General features: G+C 42.5%; 1 protein-coding gene across 4 annotated transcripts; it reads right to left on the bottom strand.

The window, feature by feature from the left end:
* Positions 1–1,614: 1,614 nt before the first annotated feature.
* On the bottom strand, positions 1,615–19,687 carry LOC111250717 (uncharacterized). 4 transcript variants are annotated; one of them, XR_015328092.1, is made up of 5 exons: positions 16,570–19,687; positions 15,525–15,971; positions 13,594–15,185; positions 6,383–6,537; positions 1,615–1,887 (listed from the first exon to the last, which is right to left on the bottom strand). XR_015328092.1 is itself a non-coding variant. In XM_086989790.1 (4 exons), exons 2-4 carry the CDS (start codon positions 16,872–16,874, stop codon positions 13,847–13,849), a joined length of 2,091 nt encoding a protein of 696 aa, XP_086845916.1. In that variant the 5' UTR covers positions 16,875–17,112; positions 18,734–19,687; the 3' UTR covers positions 13,240–13,846. The 4 variants fall into 4 exon arrangements, 2 of the variants coding, with proteins under 2 accessions (XP_086845916.1, XP_022662071.1); XR_002673487.2 differs by lacking the exon at positions 6,383–6,537; XM_086989790.1 differs by lacking the exons at positions 1,615–1,887; positions 6,383–6,537 and having other exon boundaries at positions 13,240–15,185; positions 16,570–17,112; positions 18,734–19,687.
* Between the last annotated feature and the right edge of the window lie 401 nt (positions 19,688–20,088).

Raw genomic sequence — 20,088 nt, forward strand, 5'->3', positions numbered from 1 at the left:
TTTCCAGTTCATGGCACTTCCGATTTTTAATGGAAGCAAACATGCCAGCGCAGCTCGCCCGCTCGCTGACGTATGAATAACGCCATTGCTATAGTGTCACATCCGTCGAAAAGAAGGCTAGTACGATGCGTCGAGGCATGAGAAAGTGGTCAGAGACGACTAGTTCCAAAAGACAACGACATAAGGCTACCAAGTATCAGTGAAAGCTTCGGAATGGCAGCCAACTTCCCCGACTGATAAAGCCACCACTCGATGCGGCCTGGTCTGGCTTCTGCCGTTGTCCGAAGGTTTCTACATAGACGCGTCCGATACCAGAAAACAACATGGGCCGTTGTACTATTGTAAATGCACATTTCTCTCCTGTCTGATGGTTCTCCCAACCAGATGCAATAGCAATAGCAGATGCTATTCATGGATGGTATCGATGTCAACACTTGGAGATGTTTACATGCTTATAGATATAAACCGGAACAGAAACGAAAGCTCTTTCTACATATGTATATATATATATATATATATATATATATATATATATATATATATATGCTAAAAGTCATTTGATAGCTCTTGTATCTGTTAAAGTACTGGAAGAGTAGAATAAGGCATACAATAAGAGCTCTCTGAAAAGCCGGTAACACGACAAAGAAAAATTACTAATCATAAACTTCCTTAAATTTTCTTTTCTTATTCCCTACCGTGAGTATTTATCTGGGCTCCTCAACGGTAAACAGGTAACATGACAACCTAGGCTATTTTCCATATCTTGGGGGTGCATGCATTCAAATTATCGTTTCATGTACATGTAGAGTGATAGCCTCGAATGTTACGTCCTATTTTACATGCACTATGTAGCAATTAGATTTTTTCGGCGTCTAAGCGCAGCGAACTCTCAAAAACACCAGCGTTGCGGGGTGATACATCAACAAAGAGCTAGATGATCGTCGAGCAATAAACGCTTTGAAAAAAATACTTCGTCACATCTGCAGGACTTCCACATTTAACTCAAAATGACGCCTTGTTGCTTTCCGCAGCTCCTTGAACCTGTACCCTCTTGGTAAAACCAGTAACCTTTGTACCGCTTTAAATAAATACAACCTTTAAATAAACTGAACGGTGAAAAAGGGAGAAAGATGATTCTGAGAAGCGTTCTGCCGCTTCCTATACCCAAATATCTGTTGTTACGTCCATCTGATTACCACCGTTACGGATGATAGGATTGAATCCTGTTTGACAGGAAGTACTTGTTGGATACAGGAAGTTGACAGAAAGGACAATAGTAATACTTTTATAATACACGAAAACGCTGCGAAACGTAAACATCGAAATACTCACGACCTGTTAAAATATCATACATTTGCCACTTAATACAAAGTCATTTTTGTAGAGATACTTTAGTTTTCCACAGAAGCTAGTCATCTGGATCTATAACGCGTTCGGCATTTTGAAAAACTAGCTAAACAATTTACGTAAACATATCGTACCGACTACATCGAGATACGGTAGGGATTGTTTCAGTTACGTTGCTTTAGCCGTTTGGTCTCCGCCTACTCGACTTAAGCCAGCCTATCCACTGTCAGTATCGGTCATATAATAAAACAACATGTTCATTGAATCATTTTTCTTGATTTAATAAAATGTTTCAGTCTTCTACAATAAACAAAAGTGGCTGTCTTCGTATGTCAGAATCTGAGCGTGAGACGTCAACAAGGCAAAATCTGCTGGCTTTCAAGGTTTAAGTAGTGACCTTCTGAATGATGAGTGAACCCACAACTTCCAGGCTGTTTGTACCTTTACCGGTTATCAGGAGTAATAATCACGATTGTCCGTTACGGGTGTTTGACGTTCGGGACCTCGAACTGTCGAATTGTTCGTGTGTACCTGCATGATCTGCAAGGACAAGGTAGGTGTTAATTTGACATCAGTACGAACCATTATTTCGTTGTATCGAAGCACTCGAGGCAGGCTTGTGTTTGTATTAATAACGCTTATAGTTATTTTCTATTAATTTACCCTAATGTGAAATTAAACCTGGAAGGATAAACGGGCGACATGATTTTTACTGACTTGTACGAAGCTACTATTTACGCGGGAACCGCGGCATGAAATAAACAGTTGTCCTAGTAAAATAACGGCTAAAATTAAACCATTCTAATAATTTTTTCGACGCACAAACCGAACGTAGAACCACCAAACAGTAAAATCCGACGAATCCAAGATCCGCCCAGCTCATCAACGTATAATGCAACTGAAGGGTGGCGTGCTTTGGGGGAGCTAATGCGCGTCCTTTTGAATCCGTTCTCATAGTAACCCCAACTAACAAGACTATTGTCACGCTGTTCAAGGCTCAATGTTGGAAAAAATAACTACTAGATATGAATAATTTAAACAACAAGGAATTAAGAAAGATACCATGTGTTGGTGTCGATGTACCATATCGTTTCATTGGTTTATTGGGGAAGCCTCAAATAAGTCCACCGCGAACCTGCTCTGGTTAGACTCCTACATACATAAAAATAGGTGATTTCAAAGACCTGTGAATATAGAATGAATAACTAGTGTGCTATGTATGTTATTCATTTAATAAAGTTAAGTATAATCATCATTGCATGATGATTATACTTAACTTTATTGCGAATGGGTATATCTTGGGGCATGGCAATGCTACCACCCCAAGCAGACTCAATACCATTAGATCCGCTGTTCGATGTCGATCGATTTAAGAGATCGAAAGGAACACATTCAGACAAATTGTTTAGTACCTAGAGGAGTTGGTTGTATACAGTTCTTACCTATTGTATAATATAGGCATATCCTTAATAATACATCACGTGTCTACGTGCTATCTTCATAGATTCATTTTGCATATTACTTGGTTTCTCAACTATACCCATTTGCGATTCATCTGTCATGTTGTTTGTCGTCTAATGCCTTGTCTTATTTTTTTTCTATTTAAGTTAACTAATATAAGAATACAGTTGCTGTTTGCTTAATCGTTTGCCAAAACGTAGGAAACCATGCTAGGTGAATGGTGTTCGCGTACGACGTGCGCCTGGATAATGCACCTAGTCTGGTCGCCAACGTTTTGGCAAAGTCCCAGCGATTTGCTTTTGCTTAGACACGTAGAGTTACACACACACCGCACGGACTTTCGACGTCCGTAGAAGGGTTAGAAGACGGAGCTGGCAGCAGGAAATAACGCTGAGGCACCCAAAAGAAAGAAAGAGCTTCACTGGACAACCAAAGTATTAGTCGTCAGTTAGAAAAAAGCTGAGCACTATTTTGTTTTTCCTCCTCTCACTCGTCCCGTGTCCTCTGTCTAGTTTCTTCCTCTTTTTGATCTTTTCTCCGTCCGTGTCGTTTACTTATTTTGCCGGCACGGGAACTTCGTACAACCTAGGGAGAGTTGGCTGAACGAATGGTTGCTAGACCTTCAGGGTTTAGCAAGATCGACAATATCGCGTCACCCCAAATCACTAGTGGCATCGTTGCTCATTTTGTTTTTGTTTGTGGTCTGCATCAGAGATACAGGCAGATACACGGCCAGGGGCTGTAGGCCGTTCCAGGCTCTGAGTACGAACGGAGGGATAAGGATCATGTGCAACGTTGTGGTCGACGACCGCTGTGGCAAAAATGCCGAAGGTCTAATCAGAGAAGGCCGAGAGCCGAATCAATCCGTCAGGAGAGCAGCCCGGGCAGAAATATGGGTCTTGGGCTGTTCTTAGACGAAGCCGGGTAAAGTGGAACAAACAAGGCAAGTTTGTGGACGCGAGTCCGAATTCATTGGTTTGACGCGTCTTCTGCTACATTGATGCTACGAGATTTTCACCTCCCCCAATTCTTCGCCATGCCACGATCACCAAATTGTCAGCAGAAGGACATTCAAACTATCTGATATGGGGACTTAGACCCGCTTAGATGAAGAGTGGCCCTTTACTAGGCTGAAAGTAGCCTAGGAGATCAAGCACTGGCTGTCCAACAAGGACGGCCAGCAGCCAACAGGGGGCGGTAAATAGATGTAACTAATACATGAAAATAGTCTAGGCGGCGTAATTATACAGACAAATGCGCGCGCCAGAAAAGGCAATGATTGAAGATGACGAAAAACGAGCTAGCAGCTGCCAAACTACCGGCATCACCAAAGTGAACCGTGGCCTGTCAAATACACTACTTTCATTTGGGCTGATTTTTTGTACTCCTGCTTGAAGTGGTAAACGACAACGCAAAAGAAAGCGGACGAACTATTATTACTATTCCAATGAAAATTCGCGATAAATCAGTTGTAATCCTGAAGTAACCTGGCGTATACTCTCAAAGTTCACGTGTGGAAATAACTGTACAGGGACAATTATGACAAGTTTTTACTTCCGGCCACGAAATAGACAGAATAAAGAAAATGATCAGTGTGTAACTATGCTTGATGGTAGATGTGGTGTCAAGCCATATGTAATTTCTAAGCAGACCGCTGACCCGTTATTTCTTGCCCTTTAACTGGTGGCTGATGGGTTGATTATACGTTTTAGCATTTAATCTACTGTGAGTCTTTCGTTTCATGATATGTAATATGGAGTCAAGCGAAAAACATTATGAAACAGTCTACAATAACTGCAACATGTTCAACGCTTTGGCTCAGCGATCTTATGCGACTTACACTGCTTTCGAAATGATTCATTTCGCTCTTCGAGTTGTCCATCACTTTATTTAATCTGTTTCTTGTCAGACGTCAAAGTGTATGAGTTAGCTTACATCTCATCACACTGTTACCAATGCAGATATATGTTTGTCAGCAGAACGCAGGGATTCAATTTTTGCTCAACAACCGTATAGGAGATATATTGAAAATGTTCTCACAGCCGTTCTGGTAGGCAGTTTTTCTTGTCTCAATGGATCTTCTCCTCGGTGACCTCTATAATAATGCTGATCCCGTAGAGCACACTGTGGTGACGGCAATTCGCTTTTTACGGAAACCTCAATTGACTGTTATATTTTTTCTGGGAACTATCGACACAATCAACACCTTTGTCCAAGCAACATCCTTCGAAATGGGGCCACATCAACACACGTGTGTGTTCCCCTCGTCATTTCACATATACGGCAGATAGTTCGACTTTACACATCTGACTCTACGTCTGCGTGGGCAAAGTAAACTGGGCTAAAACAAATCTAAGAATGCAGGTTAATTCAACAAATTGCATTGAGTATACATTTTGACCCCTCTGTTGTATACGATCCATTTGTTAAAGCGACCTGGAAATCCGATAAGCAACATTTCTTAAGGATCGCAAACAATAGAAGCTTGGCATCGTCTATAAATTGCTTTTTTTTTCTTCAGTAGTAAAGAGCAGACGATACCGAGCTAGAAATGATTCAGATTGTAGTCACCAACGTATTACAATACATGCAGCTCGCGTGACAAACTAGATGAAAAGTTAGCGAGTTAAGGCTCAGGACTGGTTTTTAATAGGCCTTCCATTGACATGACGAACATCTCAAGTATGAATCTCAGTGTACCTTAAACAACCTCTACTTATGCCTCTTTGTCACAGGTACTGGGAAGTACTGGCGCCAACTTGATAACTTAATCACATGAACGAAATCTTAGCTAAAATTCTTCTATTGGCGATTCGCTATTTTAATAATTTGCTCTTTTTTTTTTTTTTTTTAAATATGCGCCGAAGCTACGAAGTTGAGCGTAAGTACGCGCTAATAGCTCTGATTTTAAGGAATAATATTTATGAGTACTGCTTAGCCGTACGCATATTGGTACTAACCGAAATGTAGGTCATTTCAAGAGCATTCAGGATATTTGTTCTTGTAACTGCGGTCTGATGAGATTTTTGCTTACATGATACATCAACCAAACCTCATAAAACCTACAATCTATCGAGTTGATATAAAACGAACAACAAATGTAAATCTATTACATAATACACATCATCATCCCGGGGGGGGGCGGGGGGGGGGTAAACGTCTGTTAGAGAAAGTGTATACATCGTAAGATATTATTTTGTGGCTGGCATAATAAACCGTCGCTTTTCTTTCACTTTCATCTTGAATAAATTACAGTATTGCTAAGTATGGAAATTAGCAAGCTATTGATAGCAGGGATTATGAAAACGTGCAACTCTTTGAAAAAACCAACCACCAGCGGTTACGTTGTTTAGCCGCATTTTCCCTTCATCGTTTATAACGCTGCAAAACGTACGCGGCTTTTGTAGGCAAAGCTACGACGAACCCCAAAAGTTAAGCGAATCAAGGCAGAACTAGGGCGGGCGAGCAAAACGGCCCTCCTATATGATGAAGAGAAAAGTCTGTATGAAATGACGAATTAAAATTCTCTAAGCAGACTTTAAGCTTGAGGGATATTAGCTTTGAAAGAACTCACCCAACCGTCAATAGACGGGACCCCGCTAGCAGCAGGGTCTTCAAAATGTACTATGACGACAGCACAATTCACGCTGTCACTTCATTCTTCCTGGTGAGAGGAAAACGAACCTTATGACCCAGATGACGCTCCTCAATGGCTGAACCCACGGGCCCCTGGAAGATGATAGAGCGGCTTAAAATATGCCAGACACTATCCCACATTTTTGAGACACAATTGATTGTTTACAGCGAACTCGATGTATCCAATACAATAGCCTGAATATCTTTGTAAGTGTCCTTCATTATTGTTTCGCACAGCTTTGTACATAGCCTTTTGACCTGATAAAGTTCAACAGCGAGTCCAGTGGTCGACGATATAAATGCACGGATGATTTTACGAATATCTAATAAACACAACATTGAATCTAGTCAGAGTCACGATCTGCATTGTATCAGAACAAGAAAATTTCTATCAGTCTTATTATAGTATAGGGATCACATACCAGCTATAATTTGCATGGGTGTAAGCCATTATTTGTAGATTTTTTCGCCTTTTACCTTACGATCTAGTACATTGTTACTCATATTAGCTCAGCTTTCACATATGCGTCACAGCACAGGCGATTTTCCCTATCAATTTAAATTGTTATGACGGCATACTGCTTATATGTAACACAATCTAAAATAGAACCAGCTTCTCCATGTTGCTTATATGTCTCCATATATCTATAAAGTTCAACTACCTAAACACGGGTCGCTATTTGTATACGTTACTATGCTCAAATCGGTTAAAGCGAGCGTGAATCCGTAGCTACCATGTTTACTTTTTCACTCAGCATTGAATCGTTGCGCAATTCCGTGGAGGTTTTCAGAGCGCCGTGCTTGAGGAAAGGCTCTGCTTTAACAAACGTCTTTAGTAAAACGAAATTTAGCCACTAGCGAGAAGAAAAAAGGAAACCGCAAATAAAGATCCACGAAACGTATATTCGGACGATGATTTTTGATACACCCACATGCGAATAAGCTTTACCTTGTACCCTACCAAAAGCAAACCTTTCTCTTCGTTGCATGAATCTAATCCATGCACCGGCGTCTGCTCGTTTGCGTGCAAACGTGCACCATCAGAACTTCGCGCATTCGATTAAAATAGAAGAAGAAAATGCTGTGGACGAGTTATTCAGTTTGTAAAACCTGCCCTACCACACCCCTTTCGCTTTATTTTGTAGTAGAGAAGTATTTTTGTCAAGACCAAAGAGCTTTTGATCTTCGTTTGGCCACCCACCCTGTGCTTTTCCCTAGTCTCTTCCTGTTAGTCGACACCAGCAATACTCCGTTGGTAAAGCGCCTCCGGATACGGAACAGAAGCCACTCCGCTTCTTGAGTAAACAAATGTGTGCGACCAGACGATTTCGCCGAAAAAAGTGTAGCAGGAAGTTCTCAATAGGCAGTGAGACCAGCCGAAGCCGCGTGGAAGGCAAAAAAGACACAGCTCCTTCTGAGGTCCGCTGAAGACCAAACGGTTCCAGTCGTTCCTCACCGAGAGTAGCTATGAACTACGAACAAGTCGATGTTTTGGTTCGATAGGCCACTTCTGCTAAGGACTGCAGCCGATTACCCGTGTAGGACTATTTGCCACCCGTTCCCTAAAGTCGCTCGCCTCAAACGCCATAAACTGCTTTGGATTTCTGCTATCTGTGTACTTTGTGCGGTTCAGTCCATGTGTCTATTTGATATCGTTGCGGAAGGTAGTGTCACGGAGGAATCACTCTGCTGCGGCTTCTTATAACATGCTTACTATCCCGGATGTTGGCGTTGTTTGGCACATCGAGGCTCGTCCGTACCAACATAACAGTTGTCATTGTCTGAGCTCCTCGCCTGCGTGCCTTGCATGGCGCTGTATTCGCCGTTATTCCACCTTCAGATTCCCGGTAACCAACACGAACCAATCGCTTTATCCTTGCCCTAACTTCGACTTCACACTAGCTTTTCTATATTGGCTTGCTATGGCACCCCCTTACTGCTGTTGCTTCTGTTACGGTAACTCACAGCTATTCCACGGCTGATTCTCTCCAAATGGAAACATATAACAAGTCATTTAGAGTCTCGTACGTACGACATAGATCGGGGACGCTTGGCTAACAGGAAGGGAATGCGGCAATGACAAAGGAATGACGGAACAACAACAACAAGGAAAAAGGAGGTCGTCCTCATCGCACCGTAGCATCGAAGGGGTAGCAGTGCACAAAGTGGGATCGAACACTGGGGAGGGGGCTAAGAATCATACCGAACATACATCGTAAAGCGACTAACATAGGCAGCAGAACAACGACGACAACACATAGTCTCGTTCTTGGGCTCGCTGATGGCGAGTGTCGGCTTGAAGTTAGGTTTCCTGCTTTACTGATGCATTGGCCCATGTCTGAGTCGTTGTAATGTCCGCGCTGGAGTTAGGCGGCGGGTGTAGACATGAATGTCCTGGATATGCTTGCGGTAGAGTCGGGCCACTTAGGATGATGGCGGGAAAACGCCATTGAGAAAAGGGAAAACCGAGTGAAGATTGCTTTGCTGTCATGATCCGCATGGTTCATATAACAGACACTCGACGGCAGAGGACACACTGAATCGGGATAATAACAACGATCATTGGATTTGCAACTTCTCTGTAGTGTGTTTGTTAGGCGTGCGGTTCTTACGAGATGAATATGCTCAGCACGCCCACTGCTGCTACGAAAAAGGGGGTTACTGACGCATCGACCACACAGCAGAGTAAAGAAACATAAAGGCAAAACACAAATTAATATAAGTGCGCCCCTGTGTCGAACACCAATCATTGGCGTTGATACGTCGACTATACTATTTTGACCTGTTAATGCTAGAAAATAGAGAACGTTTCATACTGCATTATAATGGTACAGCTTTGATTTTGTAAAGGGCACAGCAGGTATGATAGTGGAAGAATAAGCGGAATGATATTCACGTCTATATTAAATGTAACAGTTTTTCTGTTTGAGAGGTATCAAAGACGCGTAATTATCTACTGGAATAAGAATCATTGTTTAAATGAACCTTTCGTGTTAGCTCAACGAATAGCCGTCTTGAGATGCAATACTGGTCGTAAATGGTGAGATTATATTCTATTAATTAGATGGAAAAAGTTTAAAATTGAAGTGTAATAACTTAGGTGACCGAAAGATACAATCTCGAAGAGAACATCACCGAGATATGTTCAAATTTCGCAGAGTTTATGCGAAACAGCGTAACTGCTTATGTTTTGTAGTTATTAACAGGATCAATCTTGTTTTTACTGTGACCGTATACATCTGGTAAAGCAAGATCGCATGAGCCAAGTTAAATAGGATGCCTTTTCACAGGCGTTTGACAGAAGGTCGACGTAAACGGCTACAATGAATTATCGACGCAAAAGGTGCCTTTTCATTGTATTTTAACCTAGTTTGCTAATTCACCATATCCTTATCGATGCTATTAATTTCGCCTATGGACTACATGAACATCTCAGCCAGGAAGCCGTTGATTGAGAAGCTCCTCGTTTCTTGTTCCTAGGACGAGAGTTTCATAAGGAAAAACGCAATGCTATATCCTCTATATGAATAGAGATGAAAATATTTGGGGAACACCAGCGAAGTTAGCCACAGCTATTGCGCATGACTTGTGTGCCCATATAGCCGTTATTCAATTCTGACAACCAGAGAATTCTTAGTTGTAGAAAAAGCCTGATATCAGTCCCGATGTCACGTTTCAGGATTTCTAGAAAGACCGTGCTGTACAGACGCTGCGCGAGATAAAATCGTGAGCGTTTGATCAAAATAAACCCGGCTTTTCTGTTTTACGCTAAAGATTTTGAGTGCAATGAAACCTGCCAAATGTATGGCACTGAAATAAGCCGTGCCGCCTAAGCCCGCTCAAAATTACATGCGTACTAAACCACGTTCATGAATTTAAGGCATTAAGCAATATCTAGGCTATTTAACATATAGTCACAATGCATGAACAACAGGGATATATGGGCGTAGCCATGTGTGCCTAGCTTTTACCGCTCAATTCAGTCAAAATACACCGAGAACATGAAAAGTTTATCAGACGACCATGTCCTATGTACGTTTTGTTTTTTTGTACTTACACGGTGTGCTGTAAACAATGGCTACTGACATCGAATTGCTCATTTGTTAATTAGTTAATGTATAATATGTTCGTCTTTAAATTGCGCTTGGTTATTGAAATTATTGGTTATTATTATATAGGAAATTTGACGCGAGCAGATCATACGTATTATGTTACTAAACTTATTAGTCTACGTTTAGATAAATTCGATCTTGTCGAGGAAGATCCTTTAGGGCTTGTCTGACCCGGATACTGCCTGTCTCGATTTCATGCTACCTCCTACCAGTACAGCAGACACATGCGTACGATAGCCTCGTTTATTCTTCCGGCAGGGGGTCACATCTTCCTCTCTAAGACGTTGTAAGAAACTGTGCCGGCGGCTTTATAGATACACGTTATGAGCGTGTATACACAGACAGACCGGTTTTCTGGTCGCCTGTTTCAGCAGCCCAATAAAGGTCCGTGGGGTCGTTTTTCTTCTCTCCGCATCATCTAGGACTTGTGTAGAAATCCGACGGAAGTTTATCCCTTTTACCCCTCCCTTTCGGTCCTAATCTGACACACGCACCAAATAGTCGATCTTGAATGGGTAATTTACAGCGCCAGTAGGACAAAGCCAATGGTAGACGTGACAGGTCTAAGGACGAGTCCTAGGCACGCGAAAGGGCAGGGAAACCATGCGACAACTATTATGTTTGGTTATGTTAAAGTTCGGTTGAAGTTAATGCCGCAACGACACAAAATAGCTGGCCCGAAAAAAAAGATGGTTGCATGGCTAGTCCATAGGACGTATCTTGTTGCGTTGTTTTTCTGTATTATTCTTGTAAGAAAAATTCGTTAAATACAGAAGAAAATCAAATCGCACACAATTTACTTACGAAGTAGTCGTGCGAATACTATCAACTAGTCCTGTCAAAAGATCGACCATTGTGCCCGAGTGGAATAGTCACGTAAAAGCGGTGATATCACGCAAGTCCGTTACAATGTACGATTGCGGATATAACATTAGGATGTAAACGAGCATTTCGTTTCAGCCTGACTATTTGAATTTTTCTTTAGTATATGCGTTCAAGTTTTCAACATTATCACTGTTTAAGTTGAAGTATCGTTGCACTGTCACTGTTTTTGATCGAATCGCTGCTACACGGCATATTTGATGTCGTCAATAGTTATGGTATACAGGGTGCCATTTAAATTTTAGAGAGCAGTTTATGATAGCGGGTACGGATCCGTTGACAGAAGAAGCTCAGTATATATAGATATACATCGGTCGTTTGTGCGAATTCGAAATCCGTGCGCGGCAAACTAACAATCGCCCAATATATTAGGGCTGCACATGTCTAAGTCGCAAGATTCAGACTTCGTTCGTTGATTTGATTTGCCAGTTTCCCAAGTCAACAAAAAATTTCCAGCCAACAGAAACATTTAGAGGAGCCGCATTTAATAATACCTTTCCGACTCCGTTCTCGGAACATACCCGCGGAGCATTCTTTTACAGCTTCATTTTGTTCGATTCGGTGCATAATAATAGAATTTGTCGCGTAACATACGTTGTGGCGAAGCCTCAATCAATACCCCATGCTAATTTTCACACCATTAGTAATGATGAGTAAATTGTTGCAGTTTTATCATTTATTCATAACCTATAGCTGAATCGTGTACGTTATCGTACACTCCGAAAATCACATTTCAGCGAAATTTCATTGATCCTACTAAATCTCTTGGCCAGGAACTTAGCCCTATTAGAGAGTACACCCAGATATCTATCATTGATGAGTTTATCTCCCCTGGGATGTTATAGCATTCTCGATACCGGTGTGGAAACGCAAGTTAAGCAAATTATCGTGTTTATGCTATTTTTACGAGTAAAATTAGCTAATGGCACGATGGTTTTATTTGTTGAAATTTTCATTTTTGATTTTTTAACTTGAGCCCAAAAATTTGCTGCTTAGCCATATCACATTAGCCTGCCAATGCTAGTACACTACAATTTATTACTTATATTCGATCAGCGGGTCGATCCGCCCCGATTTAGGTTGTACGAACCATTCGCCCGATGCGTTGCCCAATCTGTTTCAAAGAGTAAAATTTCCGAACAAAACTACTATTATGGTTACGACTTTACAATCTCTCACCCGGCTAATCCATATGTCGAATCGCAGTACACGTTGAAATCGTCATCTAACCTACGTGTATACTCCTGAGATGATCCTTGACCATACATGTCAACATAGTTGTTTGTTTAGTGTTCTTCAAACGTTTGACAACATTGTATTTTAAGAACGCTGAAACTTACCAGCTCCGATGCAGCGCATGCAAAATGCTACGGATCAGGTTTTAAAATATTATAGAAAATACACAAGCTAATCAAGCATAAAAAAAAACAAAATAGTCATAGCTGCAAATCTTAACTAGTCCGTCATAACTGTAGCTAAAACGAAGTTTAAACTTTAAACAATAATTTTATAAAAATTCGTTTTCTTCAGGAAACGCTAGTGAATAGTCTTATATTGGTTGGAAAGTGAGAGTTCCGCCGACCACGCATATTATACAACTCGCATGAAAAATGAACGCTATTCGTAGAACCTATTTCGTATTCCCACCGAGAGTTCCTCACCAAATAAATAGATCGTACCGCTCATTTATAATATCGCCTATTTTAAATGGACTTATATAGAATATTAATTGAGTCCATAGTAAAAATATAGTTAATATTCTATATGAAAATGAACTGTTAGAAAAATACAGTACTATAAATTTTAGAGATAAGTTGATGTACTTTATTATTTTCAAAGAATATTTAGATACATCTTTTATAACTTATTATTATATATCCACATTTGAATGTGGACATGTATTTGTAGGAAATATTCCGTAGGTCGAAAAGGATATTCTAGGTGATATAGGAACTTCCTTAAACTTATCCTTAAGCTTTTCTCTAAAACGTGATACATGCAAAACGTTTGATCGGTTTCGATAATTTAACTGATGATGATTAGCATTAGGCCACGAGATTACTGTTTTTTAATAAGATGGCGCACATTGGTCAATGGACAAAGGTCTCTTTCTTGGAAGAAAATCTTTCATAAAAAAACTTTATTATGAAATCACCTTAGGTCGCATGAGAGGAACTTTCCTACGTGGCTACACTTTTCGCCCGGCAGCAGTTTAGTCAGTATTTGCACAAACCTTCAAAGCGCCTTGCAGCCTCAATGGAATCACTTCGCACCACACAGCATATACCTTGATAACTTGGTACTGCTGCACTGGGAACGTGGTTTCTTGCTACTATGGGTTCTTTTATAGGCCCCTTTTTTAATGACTAACACGCCACGTGCTTTATCTGTGCGTTGACTCTTCGTTTTCATTCATTAGTATTCGCGTTTGCAGTGACTTCGGAATGACTTACTTTCGGCTTTGGCAACAAACGTTCAGTGAACGCCTTCGCAAGAGCTGTGACAGGGCATGCAAGGGGCGTCGACAGTGACGCTACAAGCTCAGTTGATTGAGCTACCGCGGGCGGCTTTGGGGACACTGCTGAGGATGACGGAACCAAGCTTAGCGCAGGTGGTTGTGTTGGTGTGAGCATGGATACTTGAGCGAGAACTGCCGATGACGTCTGAATTGAAGTTGACATAGGGACATGGCTTGGAGATATAGCGGGTTGATTATTTAGGGCCGAAACGGCCGGTTTCGGAGGGGGCGACACCAATGGCTTCAGAGGCAGTGAAGCGGGCAGATTTAGCTTTTGAGATAATGTTACGGGCGGTTTCAGATAAGACGTCACAGTCGGTTTCTGGGGAGACGTCACGGCCGATTTCGAAGGACAGATCTCAGAAAGCTTCTCTGAGGTTATGTCAAGCGCTTGATAATCAGGTTGTCCAACGGAATGGACAGCTGCGGTCGTTTGTGGTGATGACGCCGCGGGAGCGTGCAGAGAAGCAGTTGCAGTTTGAATGGAACTTGTAGCTTCAAGCGATGATTGCGCTTGCATAACTAAAGCCGAAGCTGGGATTTGCGTAGGTTCTACTATAGAACGCTGTATTGAAGTTACGAGAGTACGCTCTTGAATCGGAATCACCGTAGGTGCTTGAGTTGAAAGCGCTGTAGGAACTTTCACTGTGGTTACGACAGTAACCGGCGCCTGCACAGAGGACTGTCTGATCGTCGCCACGGGCTCCGTGCACAGAATTTCAAGACTGTTGCCATCAGAGGTAGCTTCCGTCCCATTCTTGCAACCGTCTGCCACAATTATCTCAGCCACTAACGGTGTTGACTTTTGATCACTCCTGTCAGCGACACAGAGGAGTTCGGTGCTAGGTGGTAAAGACAATACTTCGTTTGAGCCAATAGAGACCTTGCCATTGGTTTCACCGACGTCTTGGTTTTCTACGCTTTTCAAATTCTGTCCGACGTCGTCACCCGATGAGGTGTCTTGCATTTCATTCGATTTGCGATGAGTTCCCTTGACCTTACGTGATGTGCTTTTGCGCCCAGTGCTCTCTTTGACTCCCGATGTCGGATTAACGCTATCTCTCAGATGCGCCCGAGTTTTCGATTTGGCCTCGTTCGAATTTCGTCGATCGCATTTGGTGTCCGGCTCCTCGTTAATGCTAGCCAGGAATTGTTCGTCATCGGCAAATTTGACAATGCGAGGACGTCTTTCCCGACGTTTCTCACCACGACTTGATACTTCCACATAACTAATTAGATAATACCCCACGGTACATTTAGGAAAACACGCAAGATGTTATAGAAAAATTCGTATTAATTTTGAGTGCTATAGAATCTGACTAGAGTATTTAGAAACCAAATGTTCCAGAACAATTCATGCTCTTATTTTACGTCCTCAGTCATCTAGTAGAACGTTTTCAAAGTTTAGGAAACTATGTAGACTAGGACTAGATTTTAAAACAACACTGGGCATAATCAGTGTCCTTCTTTCTCTATGAAAATAAGCTTGCAACGTAACACTATTTTAACAGGACCTAAAAGTTTGACAAAGACCGAAAAAATGTTCCGTCTATATTTCGAAAACAAACCTTTCCCGTGCCCCTACAGATGCGACTGAACCGGCGCTTGAGGATGCGCCTGCCCGTGGCGAACCTTTTGAGTTGCTCGGTGAGTACGTAATCCCCCCGCCTCGTGGAATAGTGAAACGTCTTTCGCGACTAGCAGGCGGCTGGTACTTACTTCCGGTATTCACAGTAAACACAAACGAGTTCCGATCATTCGTGGTCTGACGACTTTTAGGTCGCCGATCGTCCGTTAGTCGACCTACTGATTGACGCACAGATCTACGCTCCGATCGCCAGTCATCTGGATAGCTTCGATTCGTCCTGTTTCTTTCCTTATAGATGTCCTTAGTAAAATTACTTGGCGGGGCGTAGTCGTTGTTTCGTTTAAGTAGATCCCTCCCGACGGCGAGGGTCTCCTTACGCGACTGATCCCGACGAGAGTCACCGACCCACAATCGGCCGAAATGTTGGCTAAACGTTGTACATCAGAAACGAATAACAGCGGGCACTACCCTTACATTAAATGATTATACGTCAGGAGTTTTACTGGTAAAATAGAAAATGGTTTTTAATTCATTTGTTGTTTAGTGCCCTTCATAAACGTGCTTCGTTTTTTTTCGATTGTAATGCAACGGTGTGTTATATATAATGTATATATATTTCCAACAGTTAATGACCACTGTGGCGTCATTGGCGTCAAGGCTACACCAGTTCGGTTATCCTATATCGAAATCTCCATAGCATCGCTATCACAATAGCTGTGCGAGAGCTTTTTATAGGTATCGCGACTGAGTTCCTTGCTTACGTTGAACTAAATAATGTACTGAAGTATTACTGAACGAGCAAAAATAAGAATTGACCGCATTTATCCTTATAAGTTAGTTTTGAATGACTTATAAATGGGACAAGGTTGTTGCTTCACGAACTTTCCATTGGAAACGGTTGCTGGGCAAGTAACGTATTTCAGAATGACGTGTTCTCTATGAATTGCCTAAAGTGTTATGAGATGCCGTATCTGAACGATTGTCGCCTTAAAAAGTATTGCTAAGACAAATTATTTCTGAAATACCTGTTTGGAAGAAAGTACATGCGGCCATCAACGCGAACTCCACGAAATTTGTCTTTGCTATATTTGAGATGTATGGGCACTATCGACAGATCCTCAGGTATGAATAAATGGTCGAGAGATGACGCTCGAAGTGCCCCACATCGGCAATATTGAGCAGTGGGCATTGAGCGGCGTTCGCTTGCCGCCGCTTCACAAGAAACGTCTTCCTTAACACAGCAACACCGGCCTCCATGCTCAAGTGACGAGCCGTCTCCAAGACGCAATGGTGCATGGCTACGATGAGAGCCATATCCGCGACAAGACATTGTGTCGCAAGCGGGTCGCTGTTTAAGCGTCGACTTAGCAGGCACAACCAGGGATGTTCCACTAGACCTTAATTCAGAACAGTCGGCGCTTCGTTTGCACTTGGCAACAACCACGGAACGTATATTCGAAAAAATAGATGGCACCTGTGTGTGTGTGCTCACTCTCGCCAGGCGATTTGCTTAGGGGCTATGGCGACCAGTGATTTCAATTACGATTTGTCGCTATACTTTAGAAATCCTATACAAAGCCAAAATGGTTGCAGAAGCGATTCGTTGATGACCAATAGTTGTATCAGGAGAGTGAAGCAGAATAATATAGCGATGTTAAAATATACCCCGATAACCCTGGCTATCGGTTAGAAACAGTTTATATTATTGTCCAGCGTTTGTCGTCCAAATGACCGATCTTCGGATGATGTCAGTTCAATCTACCTCGGAGTATACTCGCTACTACAAGTTCAGAAACGAGGCTAAGTTTGGTATTCGGAAATCGTCCAAATAAAATATAATGTTTGCATATTAACTTCATGGATAGCTTCCGAAGTGCAAAGCGTTAGAAAAAATGTTTCGAAAAGTGCACCGGATTTATGTATAAAACAAATGTGGTCAATCGTTTAACAGCGGCCTTATCAGTGACTTAGGAGGGAAATTTTTAGTATTTTTCGGCATTTTTTTTTTCATTCATCCAAGCCGACTACGTATGAGTTATTAGTTATGATATAAATATAGGTTAAAAGCTCCGCTGCCAATGAAAAAATCGTATCATCTGAAGAAGCCCTCCGACTGATCGAGGTGACGATACCTGAAGAATGCTGCCGGTAGTATCAGCGATTGTGATGCATTGACTTGAAGATTGTAAATTTATAAAGATCATTCCTGATACTCCCTTGTGGAGGTATTTTAGTATAACCGCTATTTTAGTAATACAGCTAAGCAGATTAAATAGCAGTATTCTGCTATTTATGACTATTATGAAAAGAAAAAACAAATCAGCTATAAAGTTGATTACGAACACCATTTTTTCCGTATTCTCTCTAGCGTGTGATATTCTACTCTATGGTTTTATTTTGAACTAAAGGTTACTGAAGTAATTGAACATGATCTACCGTTAAGCGACATTTAAAGTACCGATAGTAGCCATTATCCAATGAATGTTATTTTCGTCCAACTTCGTATTCTATACGAAAAGCGCTGATTTAGTACCTCAATTCATTGAAAGCAAGTCCTTATCAATTGCGCCAAGATTAATAAGAAACTCAGTCACCCTGAGTCTTGATAAGTCGGTTCGCGACTGAACAACTGTTTTATAGAAACAAAAATATTTCTCTACCCTTCATCCCTATAGGGTTCAGGTCGTCAACCGCAATCATTGACTCGCCTGTAATTCTTCAGCAGAATTCAATAAAAGCTAAAGAGCTTTGTTGTTCCCTCCCCTTTTGGCGTACGCCTTCAGGTCCGTCGCGACCATCAGAAACTCTTTTCACTGCACCCGAGCTCAAACAGAGCAAATTCGACGTCATCAGACAACAAAAGCAGCCGGCCATTCTAGCGGTAAAAAATAGTTCGTTCCGGCCGTGTCTACCTGCTGATCTGGGTTCAGCCTGACAGACCCAGAGAAGCTTTCGATGATTGTCGAATAGCAGGACCTAACTGGCAACGAATTCCTTTATGAGATGATTGCACATAAATATGTCAGTTTTAGTATCCAGCCATGATTTAGACTGCTCGGCATTCGCCTCCCATTGTTCAGTTTGTGCGTATATAAGCATTATATACATACTCTCCCTTCCACACACAAAAACACCCAGAGGATAACACATGCAACGAAACGTATAGGAGACGCACACGGGTATTCATACCAATACTGGTAGGTCAGCAGGACATTCCTACAGTGGCCGAGTGACCGCGACCAGCTGACCGCCGACTAATGTTTTGCGGCGGCATCAATTTTTTCAGACCGAATATTGTTGCTTGCGTGATCCGAGCGGCAGTGATGCCCAAAGACGTTACTCGACCCAACAACGGGCTCGTCGACCTCCATTGAGAGGAATTTCGTGTCCGATGGCGCCACTCCGCGAGCAGCTATCAATCGGAACAGGTCGTCACGACAAGTACGTACGACCATGAACATCGTTTCTCATTTATTGGTGAAGCGTGTCGGCGCGCACACAGCAGAAATTCACAGCAGCGGAATGAAGTTCAGCGACAGGATCAGCTGTGGAAGCTGCAGTGGCGGCGGTGGCGGCGACGTCGTTAATATTGGCATTGGTGGAAGGGGATCGTGGTGATGACTAACGATTAAAGCAACGGCCAAGCGAGGCAGGCCACTGCTATCAAATCAACAGCGTTAACTATCACTGCCCTGGCTTATTACCACCGCCTCATTGTAAAAGCTCGTCGGCTCTGGATCATCAGGACTGTTCAAGTTAGGGCTATGGGATCGTTGACAAAAGATGCAATAGCTGGCAATGGTACTGATCAGCATCGCCATGAGGGACGATGATTTCGGGGCAGTCAAGCCCTAAGTACGAGCGTGAAACGGGAAGCCCGTTCGTTATACTGTTACATCACAATATGGTTGTTCAGTGAACGGCAAATAGCTACGGCGGTCATAGCAGCATCGGTAGCAGCTGCTTGTTTCTTTCCCCTTTTCGTCACCAGGGGTAAAGCCAAGCAAGAATCGAGAGAAGTGCGGGTCGCGTTTGACGTCGGCGAGCGCTGCCCGGTTGTCTTTGGCTATGCGTATGTATGGCTGCACATGTTTGTCTACTTGTGGTGTTGGCGAGCTGCATTGCCAGTGTGTACGTGTATGTGCTAATGACTGATAGCAACGCACGTCAATTAGAGCACTGGCAGAGTGAAACCCATGCGTTCGTTGCTTCGTCAAAGTGCGCGACTGACTGAACTAATGACAGTGTAAAAAGGCAGTCTAGCTTTATGCTGCGGTTGGCAGTTGGCACTGTGGCGCCGACACCGGTTACACAGATACACGGAAACGCACGCAGTGCGGGTCCTTCGGACAGGTAGCTACACAGAGGGTACACGGACAAACAAATGGCAATTGGGTGCGCTTACCCATCCAGTACCCAACCCAGCGAGGGAAGCAACCGGCCGGCGGACAACCCAGTAACCGAAATTTGAGCAAGAGACTCGGGTATGCAACAGCAGAAGCTGAGCCAGCATTCAAAGCATAAATGCTGCGATTCGATTAACG

This window comes from Varroa destructor, unplaced genomic scaffold (genome assembly GCF_002443255.2).
Source record: "Varroa destructor unplaced genomic scaffold, Vdes_3.0 BEIS01000005.1, whole genome shotgun sequence".
NCBI lineage: Eukaryota > Metazoa > Arthropoda > Arachnida > Mesostigmata > Varroidae > Varroa > Varroa destructor.

Bases quoted from the DNA above. Each gene is read 5' to 3' on its own strand.
- LOC111250717 (XM_086989790.1), bottom strand. From the start codon at position 16,874: ATGTCTTGTCGCGGATATGGCTCTCATCGTAGCCATGCACCATTGCGT. The intron at 15,972-16,569 runs GTATTTCAGAAA...TACAACGTTTAG, and splicing joins ATGTACTTTCTTCCAAACAG to CCAACATTTCGGCCGATTGT. The intron at 15,186-15,524 runs GTTTGTTTTCGA...TTATCTAATTAG, and splicing joins TCTGTAGGGGCACGGGAAAG to TTATGTGGAAGTATCAAGTC.